At 34.8% G+C, this 18,428-nt stretch overlaps 1 protein-coding gene across 4 annotated transcripts; it reads left to right on the top strand.

Annotated features, from left to right (window-relative positions):
• Positions 1 to 10,721: 10,721 nt before the first annotated feature.
• On the top strand, positions 10,722 to 17,710 carry LOC121322037 (stromal cell-derived factor 1-like). 4 transcript variants are annotated; one of them, XM_041261480.1, is made up of 4 exons: positions 10,722 to 10,871; positions 13,387 to 13,504; positions 15,431 to 15,514; positions 16,486 to 17,710. In XM_041261480.1, the coding sequence occupies exons 1-4, from the start codon at positions 10,805 to 10,807 to the stop codon at positions 16,508 to 16,510; spliced, it is 294 nt and encodes a 97-aa protein (XP_041117414.1). In that variant the 5' UTR covers positions 10,722 to 10,804; the 3' UTR covers positions 16,511 to 17,710. The 4 variants fall into 4 exon arrangements, with proteins under 4 accessions (XP_041117414.1, XP_041117416.1, XP_041117415.1 ...); XM_041261482.1 differs by having other exon boundaries at positions 15,431 to 15,538; XM_041261481.1 differs by lacking the exon at positions 16,486 to 17,710 and adding an exon at positions 16,136 to 16,479.
• The last annotated feature ends 718 nt before the right edge of the window (positions 17,711 to 18,428 follow it).

The following is an 18,428-nucleotide window of genomic DNA, read 5'->3' as shown; positions in this document are numbered from 1 at the left end:
TATCTATCTATCTATCTATCTATCTATCTATCTATCTATCTATCTATCTATCTATCTATCTATCTATATATATATATATATATATATATATATATATATATATATATATATATATATATATATATATATATATATATAAATGAACATGGACAGTTATTTTGGTAATTGTCTTGTTTGAGATTGCTGCAGAGAAATGGGGTTTGACATGTAACGTAACTCTAAAATGTGTGAACCATAAAACTGTAGCAGAAATACTTCTGATTGGCTTTTGACATGTCAGATAACTTTTGTTACCATAATATCATTCTGAAGATTCAGTACGGTGCATGCATTTCAGCATTTTATTGGAGGACAAAAAATAAAACAAAAAACAGTTGTTCTATCAAAGGCTGTGTTTTGCTTTAGTTTTAGCACAGGCTGCTGAAAGTGGAGTAAACTAATTAAGACATGGATGTTTCTCACCGTACAATTTACAGTTTTCTATCTGTGTTTAAGGTACTGTTTAGCCATTTGTTCCTTAACTAAGCTGAAGGCAGTATACAATGCTGTTGAATGTGAGGGTCAACTCAAATGCTAAATCTGCAGTAGCCAAATGAACCCGAACAAAAACACAGCCACACAGCCACTTCTGCTTTGAAAGCGATGAATAAGACACAGCAGCAACCTATTGGGCTCTGATGGGTCACTGGATTTCCATTCATGAGGTAATCTATGTGCGTTCTATTTTAGCAATGTGGCTTTTATGAAATCAGTGCAACTATCCAGCTGAAGGTAGTCAAGGTAGAGAGGAGTGTCACATGACATCATGCAGTATGTATGTAAGAGAGAAGATGTCACTTTTTCTGTAAGCACCTACATCAAGGCAGAGAATGGAATGTGACTATATAGATTTTCTTACAGGTTTTCCATTAGATTCGCATTTTGGCTTAAACAGACTTAGGTTCTGTTTCTTGGCTATTGATAAAAATGCCAACAACAAGCTTTGCAAATAGAGCCCATAAAAGAAAATTAATACAATGAATATCAAATTTGTTATTAAATAGCTTTTTTATTAATCAAAATACTTTATTTGTTCTAACAATATTCATGTGCAATAACATTATTTTACTTCTTTAAAACTAACAAAGAACTACAATTTTACACTTTAATTCTGCTAAGACCTGCATCATAGAAAGGCCGTCCCTGTGATTACATTGTTGAAAATATCCTTTTGCAAAACATAGCATTATATTTGACTGGAGTTAAAACAGCATCAAGTTCTCCTCTGCATGAACTTTCTCGTTTATTCGGTCATTTACCATTAGTTTAAAGAACAAACAAATTCATAACAACGCTTCTAGGATTGATGTAGCATTTCTAAAAAAATAAAATAAAACATTTTATGCTGTTGCTCTTGTGGACCAAATACACACAAAAAAGAGAAATCAAGAAATCAAGCTTGCAGTTCACAAAACATTATTTTAGAGAAGGAAACATTTCAGAGAGGAGTTGTTTATTAAATCTCATATACCCTGTTAGTGTTGCGAGTTCTTAATAACTAGTTAATCAGGTGTTACAAAGCCACCATTACTTGTCACCTGATGGCATTGATCAGATGAAACCTGCTGTTTAAGAATCAGTAGTATTCATCAAATAATACCACCTGCTTTAAAGTTAATTGTATTTATTCATTGATACCATGTTTAAATTGGTCTGTATCACTGATTGTTTTAAAAACAATTGTATTCAATTAAATCAGAAATACTACATGGTTTCATAGTTTACTTTCTCGTCTGAACTCAGACAGAATGCGGAACTTTAAATTTTTGCCTTTTATTTTTCCTAAAATAAACTAAAATGATCCAGAAATCCATTTTACAGACTATAGTTAAAATACAACACCATATTTCATTAAAATAATGTTGTAGTGTTTATGTGATTTTACTGAATATTTCTGCACTGCTCTTACGTGTTCCCTTACGTTTTTGTTTTAATTTTCTTACAGAATATTAATATCTTACATAATAATAGAGACAAACAGGAAGCCAAAACTTGTGTTTCTTGTTTTGTGAGAGTACATATAATTTCTTAGGCAATCTCCCAACAATCTCCCTATACTGCTGCTACTGTGTGAACGTGATACAGGTATTGTGCATTTGGCAGCAGAACAAAGTTTAGCTAGTAATAACAAGTACACCAACTCATTATTGAGCAATAATAGAGAATTATCCTATTGTGTCTTTTTTGGCACACCTTGTGGGACTTATCATACATTGATTTATTGTTTTCTACCAATGTACCCAAAATCTAACCACAAACCAATGAATGAAATAGACATTATGTCACGACAAAACACACACACACACACACACACACACACACACACACACACACACACACACACACACACGTTATAATGTCTTTGACTTGGAAGGTATAGAATATATAAAAAAAATCAGAGGTTGGAAATGTAACAGTTTCTATACACTTTCTTGTATTGTGAGGCATTTTCATTAATTGTTGTCAAGATGAGTTTGAATTAGAAGAAAATTTCAACATCAGTGTTGACCAAGTTCAAAGTGGTTTTACCTTTGCTTGACCTCCAGGTTGGGTGTCAAACAGTATTTTTAGTAGTTCAGGACAAATTTTTATTGAGTTTCGAAAAACTCTTATTGATGATTGTGTGATGAATATATAAACAATCTGGCACAAAACCTATCTGGTTTGAGGGTCCACCACTTGGCCACCTGGAAAAGGCAGGCAACCCCCATAATAGATTGTACCTAGAGAAGCTGCTGGGACAGAGATGGGGGAGGTTGAGGGATGTGAATGAATCAAATGAAAGAGAGGGGTGAGTAACGTGGTTATTTATATGATTTTGATAGGTTATGTTGAGATGACAAAATATGTAGGGGCCGTCCCTCCTCCAGAACTTTAGTTTTTAAACTTAATTTATTGTATTTTGTACAGAACCACCTAAGCTGTGGGTTTATCATTTCAAAGTAACCAGGTTATATACTCTATATGTTGTTTAACGGAATGCAGACATGCAAAAATGTGAGGTGACCTCTTAATTATTCAAGTCCAAGGTCAAGTCAAGGGGACTCCCGTGTGGCATATCCGGTAAAGACGCTCTGCGCCATATTCATGGAGGTCACAGGTTCGGGTCCAGGCTATTCCACTGCCGACCACAGACGGGAATTGCCAGGGGGCGACTCACAATTGGCCAAGCACCTCCTGGGTGGGGAGGGCTTAGTTTGGCCCGGATGTTCTCTGTTCACCATGCACTAGCGACCCCTGTAGACTGGGCCTGCCTGTAAGCTACCCAGAGCTGCGTGGTCCTCCGGCGCTGTAGGGGTGGTTGCATGATGGGCCTGCAGAGTGAAAAGAAGCTGACAGCTGACGACACACTTTACGGAGGATGTGTGTGTCCATTTTTGTCCCTCCTGAGTCAGCACAGGGATGGCAGCATTGAGCCGGGTTGAAATAAAAATAATTGGACATTTCAAATTGGGGAGAAAATAAGAAAAATAATTGGTGATTCTTAATAAAAAAAAAAAAAAGGTGAAGTCAAAAGTATGTAAAAGAGGCAGACAAATGTTAAATGTTAAAAAGCAAAGCAAGCATAAAGCATATACTTGCAGAGACGTATTTCCTTGTTGTTCACCAGTATTCTGCTCCATATGGGGCAGGCTCCTGACACTGTTTCATTCTGGAATAATGACAGTAAAAGTCTCACTGGTCCTACTGAAGTTTTCTGCCTAAGCTTTTATCTAAAGACTAAAATTCTTACACGATATCATTGAGGGGGGCTATTTTTACGTTTGTTTTAATTTCAGCATCTGTTGATCCTACTACCACCTTCCTACAGCAAGTAACCCTACTCTATTACTACTACCATAAGTGTTTAAGTTACATAAGTTCTGATTTTTTTTTTACTTTTACTCAGCTGGAACTTCCAACACTTCCAGCGGAAAGAAATGAACTGAATGAACAACAGTTTCCTATGCTGATCCTGTTTCTGCATCCATGACTTTTTAGACATCTGAACTTTATGACTGAATGATGTGGCTCAAAACATACTGATGAATCGTGAAAGCATGTTTAATGTAGTGCATTATTTGTCTTGATTAAACAGATGTTTTCTACTACTTTAATCGCCATGCCAAGAACAAGTAAAACTAAAGAAACTTCTTGTCAACAAGGCAAATGTTTAGACATAAAAAAGATGTGTCAAATTGTTTCTCAGAATAATAGATATACACTAGCAGTGGTTTAAAAAACAATCAGACAAACAAACAGACAAACAAACAAACAAAACATATTTTGTTTTCCCATTTTAAAATTGGCCACATGATCTGGAAAACTATTATCATATGCTGTCATCTTCAAGCGTATTTAACATTGTAAAGATGTTGAGACACAAATCCAAAGCAATTTCACATTTCTGGTACTGTAATCCATTTCTTTTTGACAGTGTATGTCTGACTAACTGTAGCATTTGTCAGATTGTGACATATGGAATCCATCATGACAAAAATGTTGATTCGCAGTATGAAATTTTTTCTTTTAAGAAAATCTATAACATCAACCTTAAAATATTCTACTTACACTTGCACTGAATATAAATCCATGGGTGAATGTATTATTGTCAAAATGAAAAATTACTGTCCAAATAAAACAAGCACTAAGAATATTTTAAATTGTTTTTTCAATTTTCTTCTAGCACCAATACAAAGGATAACATATGGCATTAACCATTTGTCATTTTAATACATGCAAATCCAGCATGTACCAGAATTAATTTGTATTAAAACATAACCAAGAATGATGATACTCTTGCCAGATTGTCTGTGTATATTATATGTTTTAGATATAATAGAAGTCAGTTAATAAGAAGCATTGAAAATACGAAGGATCTATGCAAATACATTGAATAACCAACTTATTTGAAAAGAGATTCTGTCAGACTTGTAATCTGAGCCAGTTTTGCATAACAAACATTGCTTCTTACTATTCGGATAGCATGTTGAATTTCTCAGACTTGGTTTGTACTTAGGAAAGCTCTGCACAAACGGAACACAATCATATTGCATAAATTACATGAGAAGTGCTTTAGTTGAAGCATTTTCAGTACTGAGTGATCCTCACTGTGGACAGGGACTGGGATGCCAGGGTGGTGGGACTGGGAAGCTCAATAGCACATTGAATTATAAGCAGTAGCAGTACTAGGAACACTAACAAATAAAATACACTCAGTCTCTTCTGTCATGTTCTAATTATATCTTTCCCAAGTGGATATAAGAAATACATCAGTAATACATACCACATATAGCGAATGCGATATCTTACATCCACTGGGGGCAAAGTGTTGCAGGGGGACAGGTTAATGGTTACACTCTGACATACCAGCTGGTCTTACAGAGAAGATGTTTGGGAGGCCTTTTGAGGCCACAGGGGTGTTTCCAAACATTTGAGTTTATGACATATCAGGGAATCTAAACAACTAGAAGAAAAATACATTAGTGGAAATAATTGTGATATTTCTTACCCATACCAAGTTGCTATTTTAGTAACTGCAAATATTATATAGCAAACAATATTCAAGTATTAAAGATCTTCAGTTTTAACGTGCCTATGCACCTTGCATGCAGGACAGGAGAAAGGGACAGCCATTAAAATATGTCAACTCTGATCTACCCAAACCAACCTCCCCCCCACCCCCCACCCCCCACAGCATGGGAGTTGTTTTCAGCTGCCTTCCACAGGCCACCCTCAGAACGTACTCAACAATGTATCCATCTATTGTAACACACCTTCCTTTACTGCAGAACTTTTGTTTGTCATGCAAATGTAATTTGAATTTAAAATTAAAATTAAAATTGATATACTTTTTTTATAGCAACTTTTATCACAGTGTTTAAATATGCTAATGCTATAGTATTTACACGTGCACAAAGGATATGTGTTGTTAACTGTGCCAAAGTGTACTGTAAGGCCCTTCCCCAATGCAATTCCATTTTCTATCCAGATCGGAAAAGCCTTTTTTGTTTGTTTTATTGTTTACAATGGAATAGGAATACCTTCTCATTTTAATGGTCGTGATACAGGAGGTGTTCAAATATGACCTGTTATGCAGGTGGACAGTGCATGGGTAGCCTTTTGTTTACACAAGCAATCGCCTGAATGTTTAAACATGATTCAGTCATCAGCTTCATTGCAGAGGGGATTTGAGGCTCACACTTCTGACTGAGACTCTGAAGCTTAGGATTCTTGGCATGGTGTAATACAGTTAGAAAAAAAGAGTCGCTCATCTGAAAAGAGGAGTATTTTAATAACGCATTGAAAATGTGCGCATAAGAATGATCATCCTTTTCACCCTCAGAAGACTCTAATGTGCTTTCTTAGAATTGGAAATGATTGAGACCATTACATTAAGTTTTCCTTTAATGCACTACAAGTTTTGTCTATGGTTTAAATGTTTTGCTTATGAAGACTAAAAAGAACCTTTTTTCAATCACACTCCTACAGTCTGCCTCCCCTCACTGTTTTTGTCTTTTGTGGTATATTTGCTTTGTACTTACCTTCTTAATGAAACAGATGTAAATGCAGCTGTACACAATAGTGTAATTTATAAGTAATTCTCGTGGCAAACCTTTCGGCACAGCATTTTATAAGTTTATGTTATTATTACTACCCGTACAGTTTGGTATATTAATATAGCAACTCTTGTCCCCCCTCAGCTTTCTTTCCCTATAAACTGGGATACACTCAGAGGGCTTTCTGAGAAGAACACACATAAACAATTCCAGGAGCACTTATTTATTATACTTCCAAAGTAATAAGAAAAAATAATTGTATTTTACCTTGTGTATTTGATCCAGTGTGAGATGTAGCAGCACATTCTTGGACAAGTGCTGACTCAACAATGTTATCAGGTAACAATTTAATCAGTTTGAATAGGTTTGTTGGAACGGTTTTTGTGTTGTTAAGGTTGATCACTGTTATGGCAGTGAAGTCAGTGTGCCGTTCTTGGTTGTTGGGTTTTGGGTGCAATGTTGCAATGGTAGAAACACTCTCATTGTGATAAATTACATGCATATCACATGCTAATTAATTTACACAGGGTTAAGTGTATGAAGCCTTGGAGTAAAAATTAAAAAACATGACCTTCAGCCTATTTTTATAATTGTCACATTGAGTTATCAGTACAAAACATAAAATATTGCAGCTTTCTTCTTTAAGGTCTCCCATTGTGCCTAATCAAATTAACATCCCATTCTCTATTTATGAGCGAAGGCATTAATCTGGTTTTCATTTTCAAAACCCACTCTTGTTTAAGGTCACAGGGGCTGATGAGACTGACAGATACCAGCCCCAGCCACCACCTACCGAGAATTGCAACGAGTGATCCCGGGCTGAAGAAAGGTAATTCGACCATGAGCAGTGTCAACTGATAACAAAACAGCAGTAGATTTCCCTGTCAGACAGTTTGTTTACACAACGCACAGATTTCCTTCAACGGTCCCTCCTAAGCAATATAGATCAGTGGAAATGGCAAGCCTAAAAGTCTCTTTTGAAAATTCTTTCAGGCAGTTTTATTTGCATTTGTCTCTTTGTTGTCTCCTTTCCCATGCGCTTATATATTGGTTACTAAACTTGCCATGGTGAAAAATAAATATTGATGTCAATATGGTTAATATCCACATACCAACTCTTAGTGATCGTATATCAGTTATATAACACCTTGGTTATTTCCCTGTTCTATGATGACATTCAATAAGACTCACTTAAGGTCTGGTATTTATGAATGAAATATGAATGAATATTGAGCTATGTCGTAAAATGTGTGTGTTTTTTTATAGTGACATAACAGCATTGATACATTAAGATTATTTATCTTAGAAGTCATTTCATGTTGTATTTTATATATAAATAAAACATTTTATTTATTATTATATGTGTATAAAATTTTAACTTTTATAATTTTGTCAAGACGATGCATATGAGTAAATGATTTTAAAGAATATAGTTTACTAGAATATATTATGTGCTTTCATTTTTGTCAGTAAAGTAGTGTAAAACAGGTCAAGCATGCCTTTATTTCTAATGCACAGGAGTATTTGTATTTACTTTCCATACTGTGTAGCTGACTGACACATTGCTTATAAGAAACCAGCTATAGCTACAGGGCAAGTAGAAGATTATTTTCAGACAAGAAATGGTCACTTGAGAAAATAAACATTGAAAAATATACAATAGATTTAATCCTGAAGAGCTTGATGTACTTTTTTCATGCATAAAACCTGAGATTTTTCACAGTATCCCTGAAAAAGAATGAATACTCTGGTACACATAGAAATAATGTTCTCCAAATCAGTGTCTGTGGTAAGTGAATTGCATAACTCACTTTAAGGTGACTCTACACAGGTCTGCAATGTTCTGTCCTATCGAATCAGCAGATGGCCTGGCGTTATTAAGATTCAATATTTCAAAGAGGCCAGCAATTTGCGAAGACCAGGAGCTTAACAGTAAAACGTCTTGGTGAAACCTTATATCAAGCCACCAAAATTGCCCTTTCCCCTTGTGTGTGGTAGAATTGGATGTGCTGTCACCAGGGTCAATAGAAATCAACAGGCAGTTTTTTTTTTTTTTTTTTTTTTTTTTTAGATCTGTGTACGTTTGCAGAATGTCAGTCCTGGTGTGAATTTCCCCACCTTCAATGTATTACCACTCCATCATTTGTACAGTACACACCTAATAAAATGTAACACATCGAAGTTATTTTTGTTTTGTTTTTCATTGTCATCCTAATTAAACTAAAATAATAAAAAAGTTTATATTAAAATCACTGTTGACTGAACAGGGCAGTGATATTTCCAAAAATAAATAAATAAATAAATAAAAAAAAAACTATTTTTATTTGGTACTCAACTTAATTGCCTCATGTAGCTGTCCCCTTTTTACAGTCTGCAATTATGCCTAAAACAGCAGTGAACACAGGATTTTTTTTTCATTTACAGTTTAACCATTTGTACTTGCATAGTGTTGCATTAAACACAGTGAGAAGTTTGCAACAAACCTATTGAAGTCAGTCACCAAAGCTATGATGCAAACACTGTTACCCTCAATACACGTTTTTACCTCTAGAAACAAAGACAGAAATAAAAGTCTGGCACAACACCCAGTCTTGTTTTTGTGGGTAGTGGCCCATTGATGGAAACAGACCTCACATCTGTGTTCTGTTACAGACTCAAATAATTCCTTGCCAGTAACATTTTTTTTTGCCAGATTAAACTAGAGGGCTGAGTGGAAAGTTCCACCCATAGGTACATGTAATTGTTTGGGGACCCAAAAGCATAATTTTTTTGTGTACAATTTCAGCCTGTGATGAAAATGCCTATACCAGCATAGTATTTAATACTCCCCACAAAAACGTATTTTATGTAAATACGTACACACAGTGAAAATAAAAACCTAAGAAAAATAATAACATCCAGTGTTATAGCTATGCTTCTTGTATGTCATTAGGAGGTGGTGTTTGTGTCAATTCAAGACTTGAAAGAACTGTTCTTAAAGGTAAGGATGATTAACTTCATGGTCCTTTCATGCTAGAGAAACTTTTGGGTCCTGAAACTTAAAAATCTTGAAACATAATCATCACTAGTTATCCAGTCCAAAGTATAAAGTTAGATAATACTGAAATATAAAACCATGCTGTCCGCCTGCTTCAGTCTTCCACAGTTTATGTGCACCAATGCCAAGGCACATAGCTCATAGCTTTTTTCAGCCAAAGAAACTTACATTTCACATTCTGTGAGCCAAAGAGTCATGATCCTGCTATTACTTGCTGCAGTGCAATGTTTAAATAGGGCCTATTCAAGCTCTGTTTTACAGTCATAAAGGAATTAAAAAGACGTTTCCAAATGTTGTACTGACTCAGTTTTACTGGAAACACCTACTGTTGAATTTTCAATGACTGCTTATAATTTACCAGCCTTAAATAAACACATTTTTAAAACAGCCTGTGAAGCACCCAACATTTAAGTTTGAAGGATTTGTTTTTTTTCACTTTTTACTTCTAGAAATATCCATTCCCTTGGGGTTTATCTGGCTCTGCTTTTTCACACACAAAGTTTTGCCAATTCCTGCCACCACCTCTTGTACTAATTAAAAACAGGTTTTTATTATATAGAATTATCTGATTAACAAGTATATTACAACCATCTGATTAATTATTCCTAGATATATAAGCATTTCTATATGCACTATCTGCTCCTGTAATTATATTCCTGAATGTGAAAGTAACTTTTGAGAAGTATAACAATTTAAGAGCTTGCAAATGAAATACTGGTACTGAGTTTTAAGTTACCTGCTGTATTTAAATTCATGTGTTTAGTCTTGCATGATAAATATGATTAGTCGTTAAATGAGTTCCATATGCCCCAGATTTTACAAATTGTTGTTAAACAAGTGGAATCTGTCATTTTTAACATCCAACATGCTTTAGAGAAGTTTTGCTAAACAATGCAAGATTGGATGACTGAAAAATCTGTAATTGTATACTAGCAGTGGGAGCCTCATTTTGTTAGTAACCAAGTTTTGCAGAAAGGCATTTAAAAGGAGAAAGTTGCATTTCACCCTTGAATATTTCCATACAGGAAGTATGTCATGCCAGAGGTAATAACTCATTCCAAACTACCCCCCCCTTTATCCCCAGCCCTCAAGTAGGAGTCGGCACTCAATGCTTTTAACACTCTGCACAGGACTTACAGAGTCACAGTTGTATTGGAATCTTGTGTGAAATTTAGTAAAGCCACCCACGATGGATGTGAAAGCGTTTGCAGTATTAACCCTGCTGATGGTGACAATGTGCATCCATGTATCACATGGTAAGTAACCTTCCAGTTTATGTTGACTGAATATATGGCTGCTACTTAAGCTTGAAGCTGCAATTACAACAAAACTGCTGTTAAAACACTTGTTTTCTGTAAGTGTTTAGTAGGTGTTTTTTTGATGACTATAAAGTTTAGAGATAAATCTAGTATGTGTGTGTGTTTAAATGTGACTGTGTTGTTTAGTTGCTTTGTGAATGTGTTTTTATAGTTTAGTTCCAGCTATTGGTTAATCTCATGGTATGCTGATAAGGTTTGCTTTTAAATTTTATAACAAACTCTATTTAAGAAAAAAAAAAAAAAAACCGCTGGTATGTATCAATGTAATAAAAAATGCGACCTGATGTTATCGCTGTTGAAAGCCCATTTTCTTTAAAAATTAAATTATCATATTTCACAATCTCTAAAATCAACCAGGGAATGGTATGTGTGCAGAAAGGGTATTTTCTAAACATGTGAAATTGGAAAATGTTCTTTCAGCTAAATGACAGTGCGTATAGTTTTAAACTGTAGCTTACAACTAGACATCATAGAACTAATTTTGCAACTGCCTTATATATTTTTCTTTTGTTGTATGAATTGCCATTTAATACATAAAGGGACTTCTTGATTTTAAGTTTTTATATCGTGTATTGAGTGCAGAAAAGAGAACGTGTGGTTAATTACAATGCCTTCTGATTTCAATTAAGCCTTTTATGTACTCTCTTTTAACATTTGAATAACTTGTGAAAATAATTGGCAATCGGTAAACAATGGGGGGAGGGCGAAGACTCGTTTTAATTGCAAGTACTGCAGGTCGCTGGAGGTAAATGTTTTTGGTGCATAGCTTTGAAATTAAAGCTTTGCAAAATGCCCATCAGTGCTTGAACAAGACATTTGAATCAGACGCATATTAAACCGTTTTATTTAAATGTTTTAACCTTTAACTTCTGATCCTTTAAATGGCAGTTTACAAATGTTAGTGCCCTAACCACTAACTGCATTTAAAGGATAAATCGGCTTGGAGTCATTTCCAAAAACTGCTTCGACATTTTCTTGAAAATAAATCTTTAATAATTCTTGAGGTTTTCACAAACTATATAATGCTTTAATAATAAATAAACCCAAATACATAGTAGCAATTCTCCACACCATCTGTTTCAAAATCTACCCGTATTATATACATTTTGAAGAGTTGCTTGTCAGTTACCTGGAATAATTTGTCTGTGATTGAACCCCCCCCTCCCTAAAATGATTAAAGTCAACGTAATGTGGTTTTAATTTCGATGCTTTCCGCAATATCCGCCCATAACATCTAAAATGCCACTGTAGTGTATATTAATCCTTCCTAAACAAATCGTTTCTTTTAAATTGCACACTGAGCTGGTATTTTAGAGTAGTACTCGTTCTCTGGCGGTTTTTTCTACGGTACCTTTTTGGGGGTCTTGCCAGATGTTAAAAACGTTATTTTAGCATCCCAGTAATATCAGAAACAGGCTCTTTTGCCTGTACTAGATAACTGCGGTGACAGCAAGGTGTCCCTAGCCGAGGGCAACGGTACTTAATCAGATGACAAGATAGCTTAAGGCAACTACTTTTGAAGTACGGCTGGCCCGCTTTACTCGGAACCCGATGACAATGGGTATAATTATGTATACGCTTATGTTGGCACAGGACATTGTAGTTAACGGTTTATTTAGATTAGACAAGTTTCCTCTAACCACAATTGATTAATGATGTGCTTGCCTTATGTCATTTCACTATTTGTCTTCGGGGTGGGGTGCAACGAAACAATTAATGACTCGCTGATCAAAAGACAGTTGTTGATAATGTGTTTATATAGGTCCTGGAAATGTATGTTACCCTTTTAGCGAACTAACCTGCTACAGTACTTAGAAAAAAAAAAAAATAGTTACCACGATTCAGTGATCAAGCTATGGGACGCAATTTAATAAGTTCGTTTTTGAGTATTTTTCAGTTTTTATGGAAATATACCTGGCTTTTGATTCTTATCAATGCTAGCAATGTTTTTAGGGAGGGTGTGCTGAATTGTTAAACTATGATAAAAAATCACTCATAACTATGATGACTTAAAGTTAATGTTATTTTAAGAACTTTAAATATGAAACACTTTTTATACAGAAATATCACATACTGGAATAAACTAATTTAACTTTATTAAGAGGCTTTTTTTTTTTTAAATGTCCACTTGGGAGGACAATAGCCTACCTGTAATAATATTTGAAAGTCTGAGAATAATTTAAAAGAGAAATTCTTAAGGAGAGGCAAGTTATATGTACTTTTTTTTTTAAAGGCAACTCTTATAATATAATGCATAAGAGGCAGTTTAGTACATGATGTCTCTAAATTGTGAAACCTAGAGTTGTAAATAGTCGTGAAGGTCTAGGTTAAAACATGTTTCGACTCTGAACACAGTCCACACTTAGAGCATTGTTTCGAGGTCAGAAGGGGCTGCTGTATCAAATCTTGTTTCATTCTAGTCACATAATTAATTCACACGTGTACTCATCAGCAAAGCCATTCAGCCTGGGCCAGAGATGCTGGTGCAGATCTCCTGAGAAGAGTGTGCACAAGAACAACGTCAAGAATCTCAAGTTTCTGAACACTCCCAACTGCCCCCTGCAGATCATGTAAGTTGCCTTTTGTTACAAATGATTCCAACTTTGGAGCAGGCTTTTATTGTTTCCACTTTAGTAACACTGTCTGCTTTAAAATAAGACTAAGAACAATGTCAGCTGAAACTCATTTTGGATCCCATTCATACCATTTTCTACTGCTCCTAGCGGGGAAACCCTTCATTTTAAATTTGTTTAAATCTGTGATTATAAATTTTATTATCTGTGAGTATCCCTATTTCTCCTAACTTAGTGACTTGGATTTGATCCCACCCCAAAGATCAGCCTCTCTAACAGCTTGAAGTTAACTTGCCTGCATTTCACACTAGAATCGTTTTAAGACAGCCGAGCAGCATGACTTTCAGAAAGGTTTCCTGGTATTTTGAACTGTCAGAAAACTGTAATATAATCTAATTTGGCAATTGCTGTTGGTTTTTGCTTGCTGTGAAGTAATTGTTGCCTGGTGTATTCTGTGAACACATTTATTACCTTTTCTAATTAACTGGGATGCTGTAGATGTGGTCTTTTAAGTGTTCTCATGCAAAACTATGAACCAGCATTTAATAATTTAATGTTTAGAACAAAATCATAACCAATTCGCAAATGCATCTTAAAGCATTTGCTGAAAAAGACACTGCACATTGAGTAATTGCATCAATGGAATTTATCTTGACAGAATATTCTTAATTTCCATTTTATAGGAAAGTAAATCTGTTTAATTTGCAGTATCCTTTCATCTAATTTGAAGCTGGCAGCCAGACTTTTTGGAGACATGATATTGGCTTTTGTTCAGCTTATAGATTTATCAAGTTGTTATCATTCATAGTTTCTAGCTCAAACACTACCATTTAGCACATAGTTGTGAAACCCAGGTGCTCAATTCATGATGAAATAAGTGACTTGGATGAACCTCAGGCATTTAGATACCACATATCTTCTGCGACTCGATTTAAAGTGGGTGAATTTGATTTCTACAAGTGTATTTCATTGTTAAATCTGTTTGTTTTTATGTACAACCAAAAGTTAAACTGCTGTTCTGAATGCCTTGTTTCTAAATTTGTACCAGTTATATTTACCTTTCATAATTATGTGTTGATATGAAGGCCAAGTTAAACATCATTTTTTTGGAAACTATTCTGTACTGGTTACAGATACAATACATAAGAGCAACAAGCACCCAATTTCACATTCGTCACACTTCTAGGAAAAGTACAGCAAACTTCTGTATTTGCACAGTACACTTTTGAGTAGTTTTGATTTAGCGTCCCTAGTAACTGTATTCCCATACACAAAAAGAATTGCCTTGCCAGATCTTGGAAGGAAATCAATTTAAGCAACTGATGTCCCACAAGGTTACTCAGACATTTCTCATTCACATGCTTTTTGCATTAAAACATTTACTAGACTAAGGGCATCACTACAGTAACTTGGAAGATAACATCTGTATGGGTACTGGTTCGTTGTCTCTCTGAAAGTTAGCTCTGTCTAAACAGCTACGTTTCCTCAGTAAACCTGTAAAAAGGGTAGCCAGGTATTTTATATAAAGAATCATTATTAATTGAAGTTAAACTTTACTGTCGTAACAAAACCCATTTCCTTTTGAAAAGACAAATGCTGTAATGTGCTGATTACCTAATGGGTAATTGTACCTTTTTTTATTATGCACTATCCAATTAAATGCTTGTAATTGTACACTGTCGATACTGTTGAGATTCCTGTAGACTGTTGATGGATCTGAAATGGATATGAAACTACTGCTGATCTTTTTCTAGAACACATGACCCTTAGAAAGTATGAAGTCAGAAGACTGATTAAATAATTCATGTCAGAACGTTCCCAATTATTTTATATAGAGGTCAAATAAAACCATCAATAAACAGGTGATTTGTAAAATGACTAACCTAAAACATTTATTTTTTCTCCTTTCAATATTTTTTACAGTGCAACAATGAGAAATGACAAACAAGTATGTCTTGACCCTGAAACTAAATGGCTACAGCAATACTTGAAGAATGCTATCAACAAGTAAGGAGAAACACTTCTTGACAAGTAAGAAATAATTGGTATCTTTTGGGTCTGGGATCTGAAATGAAACTTGACTTTTTGCATGTGCATCTCTTTTGAAGTGAATTAGAACACTGGGGTCTATTTTTGTCTAAAATGTGGCTTCTTAGAATACTGCCATTAGTGAAATGAATCCCACTTACCTTGATGAATACAATAAAGATATAGTGGGAGGTGGTTCATGTTAGAGCAGAGTACTGATTCTGAGGACCACTGAATTTGTTTCCTCCACTGTTTAGACATTTGAATCTTTACTTGCTGTACCATCCTTATGCAGCCACATTTGTAATGCTTTAAAATGAACTGCATTTGTGTATTTATATGCTGAGCCAGAAAGGATTATTGATTTATTTTGCAAAGGTGTGTATGTGTGTTTTTTTTTCTTTTTTTTTTTTTTTTTTTAATTCGTGGCTGATTTGTCAGGTACAGCAGATTGGAATTCTGACTCGTACTAAATCACCTCAGCAAATACATGTCTTTAAGCAATGAGTTATTATAAAGTACATGTTCTGTATTAAACTTTGCCACACGAAGTCTAAATGCACATGATTTCTTAATCTTTGATACATTTTATACCAACAGATCACTGGAATGTGTGTAATGGCTTTTCGATTTCCCATGTACCTTCTCAAATGAACACACAACTTGGCAGTTTAATATTACTGAAACTTACTGGAAAGAAAATAAATATTGTCATTGTATGCATTGTGTCATGTGTTTTAAGATAAATGTTAAGGTACACCTTGGACAGCTGATGCACAGCATGTTAAGATATAGTTAATGTACAATTTACTTTCAACATTGCTGAATTGGGAATTTTATTTGTGAATCAAGAAGCATTGTATCTTAAAGGGCCACAAGCTAAAATTAGAAATTAGAAAATTAGAAAAGTATTCAAAGTAGAAATAAACGTAACCTTTTTTTGTTTGCAGGATTAAAAACTCAAGAGGCATTTGAGAACATGTGTTGGATTACAGCTCCTTTCATCCATGTAATTTTTGTATTCTTCTCTGGACTGCTTGCTGTAACAGCACTTAACCACCATACCTGTATGTTGAAGCATTGATTCTGCCACCTGAATCGACACTGCCAATAGAAATATATATGTGTAAAATTATATGTAGATTTCTTTTATAACTAGGATACAAGTGTCACACCTGTTTTCAGTTTAGCTGCTTGTTCCTTGATGTTTGTGCTGGTGAACTTCATTGTTTTTGGTCTAAAGAGTCAAACAACTAATTGAAATTAATTTTTAAAGAATAACTTAGACTGCCTTCCACCCTTAATGCATTTCTCATATGCTCCAGTCCAAATATTTGTACTCTTGAATATATGGAGAAAACTGGTAACCTTAGTCTTGTAAGGTGTTCTCAGTTTTACATTATTGACACCTTCTCCTGGTGCAAAAATAAAGCACCATGGAATTGAACTAAATTGCATTTGAAACTAGCCTCCACTGATAATCAGCCCCGTTATATTTTAAGAACTCAAATAGGGGCAAATTGCAAAGTAACAGTTGAAATTAATTGTAACTGTGGTTAGATGCAGAGTAACTACCTTCCCATTTACATGCTGTAGTTTTGCATCACCAGAGGCAAACTAAATCATATGTTTATAGTGCAGCAATAAGAAGCTGGTTTGCAACGTGCCTTACTGCTGCTGCTTGTCCCAATTCAATGCACTTTAGTTTATTCATATGTCTGCATTTGCCAGCAAACAGTGATTTGGGCTGTTTGCTCAGTGAATAAAATGGATCACCTGAGGCAAACTTTCTGTATTTCAAAGAAACCTTTTGCATCTGGGAATCATTTTAAGGTCTATAATCTCCATTTATATACTGATTGCAAAATGTAGTTATTCTCCTGTTAAAATGAAGACTTTCATGTACACGCTGCAAAGATTTTCCGATAAGAACATCATACTAGCAATTACTGTGTAACTAATTTTTCTCTTGTTTTGTTTAACTTATGCTTGTAACAGCTTTTAATGGCTTTTTTTTTTACAGTTTGGGATTTTATTTCTGTTTGTTTTAATTTGCTTGTTATATTTGCTTGTTGACTTTTCTATGAGGCAGAGAATAGTCGTATGCCTTAAACTTTCTGCATAGTGTAGGTGTTTTATAAAACCGTGGTAAAATGAAGGTATTCCTAGAATGTAGAGACACTGCCGTATGCTCCCATCAAATACTACCTTTTTTTAAAGAGATTTCTAACTGCTACTTTGGTTTGTGAATTACAAAGTAATTTATTAAGAAATGTCTTGTATAAAAAAATAAATTTTAAAAAACCCCAAATGGTCGGTTTTATTTTAAATAATTAATTGGATCGGAGTCCATGAACTAAAAATAGTAGAGCTGTACTTTTCTTCATGCCGACCCTATTACAATAGCTCCAATACATACAACTCTGGTGACAAAATGTGTGGTCTGAGAATCTTATGTATTGCCAAGTTAAGACACTGAATGTGTTGCAGGGCTAGGTCAGTGGCTAGACCAAGGCCAGTAGGTGCAATGCTTAGACCCAGAAACATGTTTCATTTGATTTGGTAAACGAATAGTTTAGTTTGAAACCCCATACTTACTCTCTTTCAAATTCCATGCTGCTCTCTTCAGTAACTGCTCTGTCTACGGCTCGCATCTTTTCCACCCAGACATCTGAAGCAGCTTGCCCTTTTATATGCAGCAGGCATGCACATCCATTTCATCTCTGTAGAAGAAATACCGTCTGTTCAATTTCACCCAATTCCTTAGAAAATAAAAATAAAAACTTGGCAATTCTCCAGAGCAGGCCATCACTGTCTAAAATAGCCATGATTCAGAATCCTTTTACACTTGTTCTTTATTCAGCGTTTGTAAATGGCTAGTTTGAGTTTCTGC

The sequence above is a fragment of the Polyodon spathula genome, chromosome 10, assembly GCF_017654505.1.
Source record: "Polyodon spathula isolate WHYD16114869_AA chromosome 10, ASM1765450v1, whole genome shotgun sequence".
In the NCBI taxonomy this organism is placed as follows: domain Eukaryota; kingdom Metazoa; phylum Chordata; class Actinopteri; order Acipenseriformes; family Polyodontidae; genus Polyodon; species Polyodon spathula.
The sequence above is the reverse complement of the archived record's forward strand: the minus strand, read 5'-3'. Positions and strand labels throughout refer to the sequence as shown.